Source organism: Olea europaea, unplaced genomic scaffold (genome assembly GCF_002742605.1).
Source record: "Olea europaea var. sylvestris unplaced genomic scaffold, O_europaea_v1 scaffold618, whole genome shotgun sequence".
NCBI classification, from domain to species: domain Eukaryota; kingdom Viridiplantae; phylum Streptophyta; class Magnoliopsida; order Lamiales; family Oleaceae; genus Olea; species Olea europaea.
The window spans coordinates 158,191-171,752 of record NW_019264534.1 but is presented as its reverse complement, the minus strand read 5'-3'; the positions used below and the strand labels follow the sequence as shown (position 1 = coordinate 171,752).

The window sequence follows — 13,562 nt, the reverse complement described above, 5'->3', positions numbered from 1 at the left end:
ATGATCGATGATCGAGATTGACACAATTCCATATCTCGTAATTGATCGGATCATATTGACGAAGGGATTATAGTTTCACGGTAAACGAACGAATTTGGTTTTGTCATACCACGTGACATTTCCCGTCACATGTATTGCCCTGACACATTGCTAGATGTCAATCAGGGACGGCGAATGTGAATTGACGATAAATTAAAAAGGGGTGTTTTAATTTATCAATTTTGATTAGATCAAAATAATATTTCACGTCGTTAGGCATCGTGGTCGGGAACCTAATGGGTCACACACAAAAGAGAATTGGAAGATTGCAAATTGCCAATTGATTAATTTAACAATCGTTGGATAAATTAATTAATTGGATTTGTTATTTATATTTTCGAATTAATTAATTGGATTAATTAATTCACGGATCGGGTTTAATTAATTGGATTAATTAATTATTGGGCCGGACCGGGCCGAGCCTATTTGGGTTTATATAAATACATAACTAGGGTTTGAGGTCCATTAAGGTTTTCATTATTCTTGCTAGCACAAGAGAAAACCCTAGAGGCTGCAATCAAATTCTCTGTGTGGATCACCGTTGGAGGCTGGACAATTGGACAGTTGTGGTGGCGAATCAAAGTTGTGGAACGAAAAGAAAAGCAAAAGGATTGCAGATCTGGAAAAGGTACAATCCTATCACAATTCCTAACCAAACACAATGAGATCTATTGGATGGGAATCGAAATATATTTTAAATTCCGCTGTGCATGTATAAGTAGATTCCCAACACTATTTTCTATTTACTTCATTTTTTACTGTTAATGTTCGAAAATGCTTAATCTAATTATATTTTTATTTATTTTGATGTAATGTAAGCAAAATTATCTAGTACCCAGTGAGGATACCTTCTCTCTCTTATTTGGGATTGAGCTAAGCAGGTGTGAGGCATCATACTCCATCCTGCAACAGTTAGCACCAAAGGTATTAAGACAGAGGAAAATGGAGCACATTAATTGGTTCAGAGAGACATAGTACATGTCAGGGGGATTGCTAGGAGAAAGTGGAGAATGGAGATGCTGTTAAAAGATATTGGGAGGAGCAAGTTGTAAGAAATAAAAAGTTATAACGTTTCATAATATTATTGCATGTGTATTCTAAACAAATAATAATAATAATAATAATAATGAAAAAAAAATAATAATAATGAAAGATAGAAAAGAAGCCGATGAACTTGATTTTTAAAGAAGTTAGTCCACTCTACAAGCATATGTTCTAGAACTTCAACACCAATTATTTTAAATTACTGACTACATTTAATAGATTTGTGAATTGTAAAATTCAGAAACGTCATCCATGATGGTAGAATAGAATTAATCTAGCGGTACATAATGGAGTGTATCTAAGAGTGTACATCCCCCTCACATGGAGTGTGGGGTCCACCCAAATAAGTATTTTTTGTTCGGATGGATCTCACACTCCATGTGAGAGAGGTGTACACGCTTAGATAAATCCTTATGTACCACTAGCACCACCGGGTAGAATATATATATCCTCTTGCTTGGCAGAATCACTAGTGACCAGACAGTGATGATGAAAGAAGATTCACAGGCTCCAAAAAACTATTCTACCGTTCTATTGCATACAATTAATAAATAATATTCCTTATCTTAGATTGAGGGACGGTTGCCAAAAAATGCATAAAGAAGTAGGCATATCAATTAGATATATTACAAAATTGACCTCATGTCCAGCACCTCTTTTACTTGGTGAGAAAAAAAAATCACATTTGTAGTATTATTTTTCAAATTTTGAATATGTTAAGACGAAGCACTCATGTGAAGGGCAACCAGTGATGCATAGAAACCATCTTTAACATTGATCAGAGTGTCATGCTTCCCTTTCTCTACTATAACTCCATTTTTAACCACAGCAATTACATCTGCTCCCTTTATTGTTGATAATCTATGTGCTACAATCACTGTAGTTCGATTCACCATCACCCGATCAAGAGCATCTTGAACTATTCGCTCAGATTCAGCATCGAGTGCACTAGTCGCTTCATCTAGTAGTAGAATCTTTGGACTTTTTATGATAGCCCGTGCAATGGCTACTCGTTGTTTCTGTCCTCCAGACAATTGAACCCCTCGCTCTCCTACTACTGTGTCATATCCCTGCATTCATTTTTGCATTATAACAGTCAAAATTTCAATTTTTAATAATTCATAATTTGAGGGAAACAACTTTACATAGGACATAACAAATATCAAATTTATTACCTGTTGCAACCCACTAATGAATTTATGGGCATTGGCTAGCTCCGCTGCGTTTATGATTTCTGCCTCTTTTGCATTTTCTTCCTTTCCATATGCAATATTGGATCGGATTGTGTCATTAAACAGAACTGGCTCTTGGCTCACAAGCCCCATCTGTAGCCTTAACCACTTGAGTTGAAACTTCTGGATCTCAATTCCATCAAGTGAAATAAGACCTGAATCAGGATCATAAAATCTTTGCAGTAATGAGATGACTGTTGACTTCCCACTTCCACTCTCTCCCACCAAAGCGACTGTCTGAAACATTAAACCCACCTCAACAATGTTAGAACGCAGCATCTATGAAATTGCATGACAAACAGGTATTTACTGTTTTTCCCAGGTGAAAAAATATTAAAAATAGAAATAAGGGCTATAAAAGATTATGTCACCTTCCCGCTATGAATTGTCAAGGAAAGGTCTCGAAAAATATGAATATCTGGCCTGGTTGGATACTTGAAGCTCACGTGATTCAGTTCAATTTCTCCCTTAACGCTTTCAAGTGTCATGCCAGCCTCATCACTTGGATCAATCTTAGATTTCCTGTCAAGCATGGCAAATATAGAAGCAGCAGCAGTCTTGGCTTTGCTTGAATCTGGAGCAAAAGAGCTCGATTGAGAGATTGCAATTGCTGCCATGGTTAGAGCAAAGAAAACCTGTAAACATTTATTAATTTTAGAATTTCTGTTAATTTATATGTTTTGCATTGTCACCATAACATAGGAAATTCAATATAGAGGTGAAGAACGGACTTACGCGGAACACATTTGAGAATGTTGTTTTTCCATCCTCAACAAGCCTAGCTCCTGCATAAAAGCTGGTAGCATATACCAAAAACAGCAAGGAAAAAGATAGACCAAAACCTATCCCACTAATCAATCCTTGTGTTATCCCATTTCTCATTGGGCCTTCACACTTAAGTTTGTACATATTCATCACCTTTTCTTCTGCACAGAAGGAAGCAACTGTTCTGATACTTCCAACTGCATCATTTGCAACTTGGCTTGCTTCCTCATACATGGCCTGCAGAGTTTAGAACAATAATAAGTAGTTTCAAGAAGTTATTGTATATTCTAAAGTTTATTTCTTCAAATGGGCTAATGCTGATAATTCACATGGTTAATTTACTAGTTTTTAAGATAACTGATCTTTTGCATGTCTTATAGGAGCCTGTAAAATAAAGAATTGTTAGTTGGGACACAAACCTTTGCATCTGCACTGAACCCCTTCATGAACTTGATCTGTACATATCCATTCAATCCTATCAGAGGTATCATACCAAGGATGATAAGTGCCAACTGCCAACTTGCTTCAAAGGCTATACCCAGTCCCACAACTGCCGCGGCAGTGTCTTGCACAATTTGTGCAAGAGCATCTCCAACTAAAGCTCGAATTGTAGCAGCATCAGCCGAGAGCCTTGCACCAATTACTCCACTTGAGTGTTCTGGCTCATCAAACCAACCAACTTCCATGTTAACCACCTTCTCAAAGCACAACAATCTAATTCTCCTTATCAACTTATTCCCAGCCACACCAAAAAGATATGTTCTTGCTGGATATGCAACTAATGATACGGCTCCAAGAACCACAAACATTATGGCCCAAAATTTGGAATCCTTTCGTAATTTATGCGGTGTCTCAAAGAATGTTTTGATTACACTGGAAAGTAGTATACCAAAAATTGGCATTATTGCACCATTTACAATAGCAGATATAGCTCCAACTATCAGAATTGGTACCTCAGGCTTATTGAGAGAGGCAAGGCGTCGAATTGGAACTTTTGGAGGCTTTTCTGATGTTTTATGAGGAGTTATATCTGGATGTGCTAATTCAGTTTCTGGGACACTAAGCGCTATAGGTAGGCCAAATGTAACTGACAATGAATGGCGACTGCTATTTCCAGCTCCAGAAGAACCCTGACTAATCGAACGCTGAAATGACATTCTTTGACTTGATTGTCTACCAGATTCCAAAGTAATGTCAGATTTGTCTCTGTCATCAACATTTTTGTCAGAATCTTTATTTGTGTCTTGCAAGCGTATGAGCTGAGAATATGCTCCTTCAGAATCCTGGAGTAGGTCAAAATGTGTGCCTGTACCATTCAAAAGCAGTCGATACTATTTATATGATTTTCTTTTCCGTAAGGCAATAAATTCCCCAAAGAAGTTTTATAGTCTGATTCGATGTTGAGAGAATTCTTTTTTCATTGATATCGCTGCATGACATTTTGAAATCTTTTGCAATTATGTAATTGTGCTTTATAGAGAACAATCATATAATTGCTATACGTTAATGGTGTTCCTCAAGAAAAGCTGTAAAAATAGAAAATAAAGTCTGTTTAGATTTTTAGAGTATACCTTTTTCAACCATCTTTCCCTGGTGAATGACTGCAATCATATCGGCATTCTTTATTGTGCTCAAACGATGTGCAACAACGACAGTCGTTCTATTTATCATTATTCTGTCCAAAGCATCTTGAACAATTCGCTCAGATTCTGCATCTAGAGCACTTGTTGCCTCGTCTAAAAGTAAAATTCGTGGATCTTTTAAGATTGCTCTGGCTATGGCAACTCTTTGCTTCTGACCACCAGAAAGCTGCGTTCCATGTTCACCAACCATGGTATCGAGTCCCTGAATGAAATTCAATATTTAATAGTAAGAAACAATCACCAACTCCTAAAATTTAGGAAGCCAAGAGAATACCTGCAATCAAGACATATTAATTGAGTTTGGATAGACATTTGAAAATTCAAAGATGACAAGTCTAGTAATTAAATTTACTAGAAGTATGAACCTGGGGCAACTTATCAATGAACTTAGCAGCATTTGCGAGCTCAGCTGCAGCTCTAATCTCTTCAATGGTTGCATCGTCCTTGCCATATGCAACATTGTCCTTGATGCTGCCTGTGAAAAGAACGGGTTCTTGGCTGACAAGACCTATTTTTGACCTAATCCACTTGAGCTGAAATTCTTTGAGATTAATTCCATCGATCAGAACTTCACCAGCTTGTGGATCATAAAATCTCTCTATCAAACTAATCACAGTTGATTTCCCGCTTCCGCTCTGTCCAACCAAAGCTGCAGTTGTGCCACTAGGGATAAAAAGAGAGAATCCTCTGAATATTTCTTCATTTGGTCTTGCGGGATAACTAAAATAGACATCTTTCAATTCTATATCTCCACGAGTGTCGTCCAATATCTTTCCTCTGGTATCATATGCATCTATCTCGGGTTTCCTATTTATAGCCTCAAACATCTTGAAGGCTGCAGCTTGACCCGCAGCAAATGCACTCATGCAAGGAGATGCCTGTCCTAGAGAACTGAAATCGCACATCATGAATTCAGATGCTAAACATGTCAAATTAGAAACATTTAGAGCATGCGTGATTTTATATGAAACTTGAAAGATTAACTCACAAGGAACCAGTTAACACTGCAACAATAACGTTGAGCACATCACCCCCAGTATAATCCTTCTCCAGGATCATCTTTGCACCAAACCAAATAGCTAAAGCATAACTGCAGAACAAGATGAACATAACGGATCCAAGACCTAACCCAGTAGCCCAACCTTCATGTACACCTGATTTATAGGCCTCCACAAGGGACTTATCATAATCAGCCACAGCTTTCTTTTCCCCAGTAAATGAGGCAACCTGGATTGAAATCAAATGAGTGATTTAATTATACAAAGGAAAAACTAAGGACCTAAGCTAGACGTCTATGATTGATCATAATTTTTTTCCCACACTTTCAACAAACTAAATTCTATGTTAGTGGCATACCGTTCTGATGGAGCCAATTGTCTGTTCAACCACAATTGCAGCTTTAGCATATGCATTTTGGCCACGAGACGCCATTTTGGATAAGACAGTTGACATAACTCCACCAGATATTACGAGCAGAGGAATTGACGTTAACATGACAAGGGTAAGAAGCCATCCTTGAATAAAGGCAATAACAAATCCTCCGAAAAATGTTGAGACCAGCTGTATAAACTTTCCTACCTGAAGCAAGATACAGATAACCAAAAAAAATTAGCACTTGAAAGATGCTAAAGTCTCTTGAGGGAGAGATTGATAATTAACGACATAATGTTCAAGGAGTAATACCTTCTCGCCCATTGCATCTTGAATAAGAACAGTGTCACCAGACATCCTTCCAACAACTTCTCCCGTATTTGTTTCTTTGTCAAAGAAAGCAACATCTTGTCGCAATATAGTTTTCAAATAAAGACTTCTGATTCTTGCAGCCTGTCTCTCCCCAGTGATCATCCAGAAAGCCACCTCTAGAAGACACCAAAAGATATAAAACAATTTTAGTGCCAAACTTTCAAAATCTATTTTATTTAAACTAAATAATAAAGATATCATGTTAGAAATTCTTACGAAGAAATGCCGCAACACCACATCCCAAAGCCAAATACACGAACTTCAGTGCCACCTACAATGAGATCCAATAAGATAGTGTGAGAATATTTTTATTTGTGGAACTATGCACATCACAGCAGTAGAAATATTCAATGATACGATTTAAGCAAAATATAAGATAGTTTGAAAATAAAGACTTCCATTTACCTTTGAAACAACCGAAACAACATCTGCGGTTTGGGCTTGTCCGAAAGAATCAATCAATTCTCCGAAAAGAATTGTCATAAGAGGCAGGCACAATCCATTTCCAATGGCCCCAATTGTACCAACAATCATCAAAATTTTGTCCTTGGAATCAGCAAACGCAAATAGCTTGTAAAATGGAATTGCATTCGTGGGCTCTTTTCCCCCAGCTTTGGGCAAGTCCTCTTGACCTCCATGGCTTCCTGAGGTCGAGGCCTCATTTCTTGTAGCACCATCTTCACCTTCAACATTTTCTACGGTCATAGCGTTAACTCCTCCTAGCTTATTCTCACTCGTGTGCTGTTTTACAATCTATGGAAAATAATTACGAAATAAATAAAACATTTTGTCAAGCTGAAATTGTTGAAGCATGAGATTATTATCCAATAAGAAAAAGACAGAGAGAGAGAACAAAGAAATCAGGTAATGAGGTAGTCATACAAATTAGTGATTGTACCTTAAATTAACATTTAGAAGATGACAAAGCTGTATTGCAGAATAATATAATAGATCTCATTTCTACCTATTTGGGATTTGAATTTTATTTGAAACACAAACAGGGAGATGATCAGAGTTGTTGAAAACATAAGCTTAACTACTCGTGAAGTCCAAATCAACAAAGTAAGAAACGTGAACATATGGAAATCATCATTTAAATCTTCAATACTAGCATTTTTTGGGAATTAAAGTAGAAATAATCTGAATGGAGCTGAAAATGGCACTCATAGAAAGATTCAGAAGGACAACTTACTAAAAAGGTTGGCAGATATTTTGATCAAGATGCGCCAATGTGAAAGCAAACTCTGGCAGTGCCACCCAAAAGTAAAGGGGGGATGGAACCAACACCATTTTTATATTGCAGGTGTAGTTGTCCTTCCCCGCATTCTAAGGGTTGAAAAAATGTTTCCTTTATGAGCAAGCAAGTGACAAATCTTATTCAAAATATTAAATTCGTTCCAACGAATATGTGTGTGAAATAAAAAAAGAAAAAAAAATTCATCTTGTGGGCAAAGATGTGAATTTTCTTGTGGGCAAAGATGTGAATTTTCCTAGAAACCGTCGGCCCACGATACCAAGCCAATTCCTTTCTAATATTATATATGGGAAACTCAAACTGTGTATTAATGGAAGAGCCAATCCTTTGATATATGTAATGTTATATTTGTGCGCATAAAGAAATGTATGTTGAGAAATATAGGCAAATAATAGTGTATGTATATTTGGGCAGAGTAACGACATTTGTATGGTTTTGAATGGTCGAGGCAAGAGTTCGACTCTTTCTGCTTAAAACTATAATGCTCTGCATTGGTACTGAAGGTATTACAGCACTCGTTTCCCTAGATACAACGACCTCGTCTTGTAATAGTAGTACTCCAAATTACAAGACCCGACGAACTCGTAAAGTTTAGATCTCTCCACACACATTGGATGTAAAATGTACGAAAAATAATTTTCGAGAACTGAATTATAAAAGCAAAAATGATGCAGGGACAAAAGAATAATTTCGGGAGAGTAGAAAACCAATTCTGATTTTGGTATGAATTAAAACCGGTGTATGGGAGCTTATATATAGATGTTGAAAGGTTATGTCCCAACAGACAAAACTACCGAAAAGTTGTGTTTAAAAGACACAAACAGTTTGGACAGTCAACCACCACAACCCGCGAAATTCTTGAAGCACCACGTGTCACACACAGAAAATTCGAGGAAGAAAAAATAATAACATAAAATATATAATAACATAAAATATATTATTATTATAATAATAAAATAATATAATTCAAATGTTATTTACCAAAAAATATATATCAGCTTGACCCAAGACTTGTGACCGTGCGGTGACGGTCGGACGGCGGCGGCAGCGCGCGCGTGTGGGCTTTGGTTTAACCTACTAGCATGTAGGTTCTCTCCCCCTCAAAGATTATTGGTACCCATTGGGACCCAAAACCAAGTCCCAAACTTGAGCTATATAAGGTGGTTTATATTTTTCTAGTTTTTCTATGTGGGATTGGTATTTTCCAATTTTCTACCTATTTTATTTCAACATCAAGTGGGCATTTTTTGGCCTTAATTTCTCTTTCACCCTAAATTGATTTTGAGAAAATAAATATACCATATTAATCTACTCATGGAGTAGAACACATTTGGCCAAAGAAATCTTATATCCGATTAACGAGGCCCACTAAATTAATTGGTCAAAAGTTGATCAAACCAACTAATTAACCCAATTTATCCAACAATGTAATGGGGGCATCATTCTATACATCACAGCTACACCATCTCCCATGAATTTTCATTTTAAGTTTAAACAGGGGCCAGGCGGGTGTGAGATTTTCGAGGCCTAGGCAAATAATTATAATGAGGCCTTTTAAAAAATATTTGCTAGTAAAAAGGGACTGAAATTTAAAATTTTTTGAATGAATTTACGCCACAAAAAATGGAGTTTCGGAGGCTATTTTCATAACATTCACAATCAAAAGTATCCGATACTCAATGAAATTAAAAAAAAAAAAAATTTAAATATCTCACATTAAGATATTTCACTAAATCTGTATTTTTTTTACCAAATAAAAAATCAACACTTACCTTAAAAATTATAAATTGAACAAATTATAATAGAAATAAACAAAAATACATATCCACCAAAGAAAATTTAAAAAATTACTCAATGAGTACTTTTCAGTAAATTTGACAATCAGTCTTTCCGAACATCTGGAAGTTTTCACAAATATTCTTTTTATTGTTGATATCAAATCTATAGTAAATTATTTATTTTGATCATAATATCTATTCTATGGTCAAAATAAGTAATTTCTTTTTACAAATATGAATTAGTAATAAATAAAAACATACGTAGTAATAAAAAAATTAATTACTTTTAAATTTAGAAATATATGCAGTGTCTGTATCCATTAAAATAAGTAATTTACTTTTAGATCTAACCAAATCAAATTATCTATAATAAAATTTACTTAATAATTATAAGTAAATTTTAGTCAAATATGCATTAAATAGAATATCTAATTTGACAATAAAATATTCACATTTCATGAATATCATGAAAAGAGTAATTAATAATTGTAGTGTCTTTAATACAATTTGAATAATTGAGCAATGGAGATTGATTGAGATTTAAACTAGAGCTAGACTAGTATTAATATTTGGGCCAAAAGTCTACAATTCTTCTTAAATATTTATATGGCCTGGGGGGACAATGCTGGGCTACAGCCCAGCAATGCCCCCTTCTATCTCCACCTCTGTTACTAGTGTAAAAGGGTAGATATAACGAAAATTTAAAGACTTAATTGCTATATAGGCAATAAATTATGAACCAAGGGAACAATTTTTTATTATTTATCTTTAATTCCAATAACTTTTTCTCTCTTTCTTCATTTGACATTATTTCCTTTCAATCGTGCTACTCAAACAGAAAAATTTGATAGGAAATGGTGACAGACAACACTTGGTATTTATTCATTAGAAGATGAAAATTTAAAAATGAAAAATAGGTTAATCAAAGTTCTCCATGTTGGCTCTGTCAAATTTCCCTGTTCGAGTAGCTTAATTCATTTCCTTTACCTTTTTCCCCACACTCTTTTGCTCTATTAAGTAAGTTTCACTCTCTATTTCCTTCCCCGCCAGATAAAATTCCATTTTTATTTTCATTTCCACTATTTTTATTGAATTGATTATCTCGATCCAATTATTTTTGCTACTATAATGAGGGGAAATGATTAAATGATATTCCATTTGTAATTGACAAATGAAGCTTAGCAAAAATTAGTTGTGAGGTATTAATTTTTCACTTTTGGATAAGCATCATAGGAGTTCGTCAACAAGGTCATACATTGTTGGCTGAAAACTTTTAAGATCTATATGAAATTCAGAATTTCTATTTTGAAAATGGTGAAGAAAATGCCTTTTCTTTTCTTTTTCATCTCCATTTTTTTACTTTACTTTTCTTGCAATTTTTTTGGTGTTTATCCATTTATGATTGTTTTTTTCATTTTGCCTTGGGTCATTGATTGCTCCATCTAACACCATGATTTTTTTTTTAATTATTATTTTCTTGAGGCCCCTTTAAGAATGGAGGGCTAAGGCTATTGCCTTAGTAGCTTTGGTCCAAGGCCGAGTCTGGGTCGAGGTTCAGGCTAGCATGCATGCACGGCAGACAAGACAACGCAAATGCCAAAATCGTTAGATAATCATTCAATATTATTTAATTATAAATAATTCTAAAGTAATAAAGGTTCATAATTAATATTAGTTTGATTTAGAGGACTAATAATAAACTCAGTTTTACAATTGGGTTGGTGAATTTTCATCTGTGGTAACTCGAATTTTAGCAATATCTCAATTGAGTAACTAAAGTTCACTACATTATAATTAAATCACTCGACTTCAATTTCATTTCATATTTCACCATTTTATCATATTTTGTTGGTGTTTGCAACGGCCTATAGCATGGCGGCATTGGAACTGCTCTTCTTCTTTCACTTAATTCTCATAAATGTTAGATTTTGTGCCTCAAATTAGGGAGGATTTTTTGAAAAATATTGTTCCCTTATTTTCATGTTATTTTATTGAAAAATGTTATTTTGTTAATTTCACATTATTTTTATATTATTTTCGTCTTTATGGTATGATATGTACTTATAAATAATGGCATCTTCATTTAGTTTTGTTTAAGTCAATATTGTTTTGTTGTAATTTTCTCTCGATATCATCGTTATAATAAATTATCGCTTCCTCTTCTTAACTTTTGTTTATTTATTTTTTTACTTTAACCTTGTTTCATTGTTGTAATCTTCGTTACTTTATATTGCTCCATTAAACCTCAGTCTTTACAAAACAAGTGGTATTAAAGCTTGATTCTCTATGGATTGTTTAAGGTTTTTCAAAGATGGCTACTATGAAGTATTGACATTCTATTACTAGATCGCAATAAAAAGTTTTTTTTTTGTGGCAAGTAAAGATGAGGGCTATTTTGGTACAGTTTAATTTGGACGACGCGTTGTTGGGTTTTGAGAAGATGCCAGCTAATTGGAAAATGGAGGATAAACAACGGAGATATCAAAAGGTTTTATTGCCAATTATATTCTGCAGAACGTTTTGAAAGAGAAAACAGCGGCTGTTTGTAGTTGAAATTGGAGTAGTTATGTATGACTAAAAGTATCACTAGCAAACCGGCTCTAAAGCAAAAGTTGTATTCCCATTGCATAGTGGAAGAAGGGTTACTGGAAAACCACATTACTAGTTGCAAATTTAGAGACATTGGAAATTAAGTACGATGAGGAGGATTTGGCCTTAATCCTGTTGTATTCATTGCCCGCCTCTTATTAGTCGTTTCGGGACACCATTTTGTACAGTTGTGATACTTTGACCATTGAGGATGTCTACAATGCTCTGTTTTCAAAGGAGAAGATGAACCATTTGGTTAGAACTACATCTCGGGATGATGACACTCTTGTATCTCATGGTAATCAACGGAGGGACAGATCAAAAAGTCAACTCTAGTTATTTGAACTGCTTCTACTACAGGAGGAAAGGACACGTTAGAAATATTGCGATAAATTGCATGCTAAAGGTAATTTAGCTGCAAATCATAGAGGGCGATCATGCAATTCGGAAGAGACTAATGTTAACGAGGATTTTTCAGATGGCGGTGCTGCGATGTTGACCATGGTATCTGACATGGAATCTAGACCTAACGAAGAGTGGATTCTCGATTTGGTATATTCGCATCATATGTGTTCCAATCAGAATTTCTTTCAGACATATGAAGCTGTTAAATAAAGTGGAGTTATGATGGGAAACAATTAGCCTTACCGTGTTGTTGGAATCGATCGAGTCAAACTAAGGTTACAGGATGGGACGTTCAAAATAATTGATCAGGTTCGGCATGTTCCAGACCTGAAAAGGAATTCCATCTCCCTGAGTACCCTGGATGCAAAAGGGTATAAATTCTCTAGTGGAGGTGGAGTCTTGAAGGTCCAAAAGGGTGTTCGGGTTGTACTGGAAGGACGGAAAAAGTCTCAGTTGTACATACTGTAAGGAAGTGCAGAATCAGTTAAAAGACATTTAAACAAATTCAATACCGTGGAGGAAATCTAGTTTTGTAAAGTACCTCTTGTGACGGGCTCTGGGTCAGTTCAGAAAATTGCTCAAAGAAGCGTTGGTGATTCTGCTTTGCTAGGATTGGATTTATAAAGCGTAGATACAGTGGTGTCAATGATGTCTGTGATGCTTTCAGGATCGTTGAAAGTGATAGTTCTGACAAGGGGCCTTCTGATTAGGCATTTTGTGTGGTTTCTGCTATAGGGTGTGCTTCCACCCTGTTTGGTCAACAATAATTCCTTAGTGGAATTTTGGGAACCCGAGAGTAGGGTTCAGGTATCGCCTTAGACGTTGTGCAGAGGAAGATGTTTTTTGGTTATGGAGAGTTTTGATTACTATGTTGAGAAGTTTGACTATTTTGATGTAGACAGACTTATTTCTCAAGTAGAGAAATTTTGGAGCTTTGTTCGTCGCATCGAAATTTGATTTAAGGTGGAGATTGTTAGATTTTGTGCCTCAAGTTAGGGAAGATTTTTTGAAAAAATATTATTTCCTGATTTTCACGTAATGTTATTGAAAAATATTATTTCCATATTTT

The 13,562-nt window shown here is 35.3% G+C and overlaps 1 protein-coding gene across 3 annotated transcripts; it reads right to left on the bottom strand.

The window, feature by feature from the left end:
• Positions 1-1,627: 1,627 nt before the first annotated feature.
• On the bottom strand, positions 1,628-7,799 carry LOC111389761 (ABC transporter B family member 11-like). 3 transcript variants are annotated; one of them, XM_023014727.1, is made up of 13 exons: positions 7,659-7,799; positions 6,872-7,219; positions 6,683-6,737; positions 6,407-6,582; positions 6,080-6,301; positions 5,712-5,950; positions 5,089-5,614; positions 4,652-4,925; positions 3,500-4,386; positions 3,051-3,317; positions 2,687-2,950; positions 2,259-2,552; positions 1,628-2,153 (listed from the first exon to the last, which is right to left on the bottom strand). In XM_023014727.1, exons 2-13 carry the CDS (start codon positions 7,169-7,171, stop codon positions 1,800-1,802), a joined length of 3,858 nt encoding a protein of 1,285 aa, XP_022870495.1. In that variant the 5' UTR covers positions 7,172-7,219; positions 7,659-7,799; the 3' UTR covers positions 1,628-1,799. The 3 variants fall into 3 exon arrangements, 2 of the variants coding, with proteins under 2 accessions (XP_022870495.1, XP_022870494.1); XM_023014726.1 differs by lacking the exon at positions 7,659-7,799 and adding an exon at positions 7,365-7,637 and having other exon boundaries at positions 1,800-2,153; XR_002701790.1 differs by lacking the exon at positions 1,628-2,153 and having other exon boundaries at positions 2,416-2,552; positions 2,687-2,925.
• Positions 7,800-13,562: the final 5,763 nt, after the last annotated feature.

Bases quoted from the DNA above. Each gene is read 5' to 3' on its own strand.
- LOC111389761 (XM_023014727.1), bottom strand. From the start codon at position 7,171: ATGACCGTAGAAAATGTTGAAGGTGAAGATGGTGCTACAAGAAATGAG. The intron at 6,738-6,871 runs GTAAATGGAAGT...ATCTCATTGTAG, and splicing joins TTGTTTCGGTTGTTTCAAAG to GTGGCACTGAAGTTCGTGTA. The intron at 6,302-6,406 runs GTATTACTCCTT...ATCTTGCTTCAG, and splicing joins AAGATGCAATGGGCGAGAAG to GTAGGAAAGTTTATACAGCT.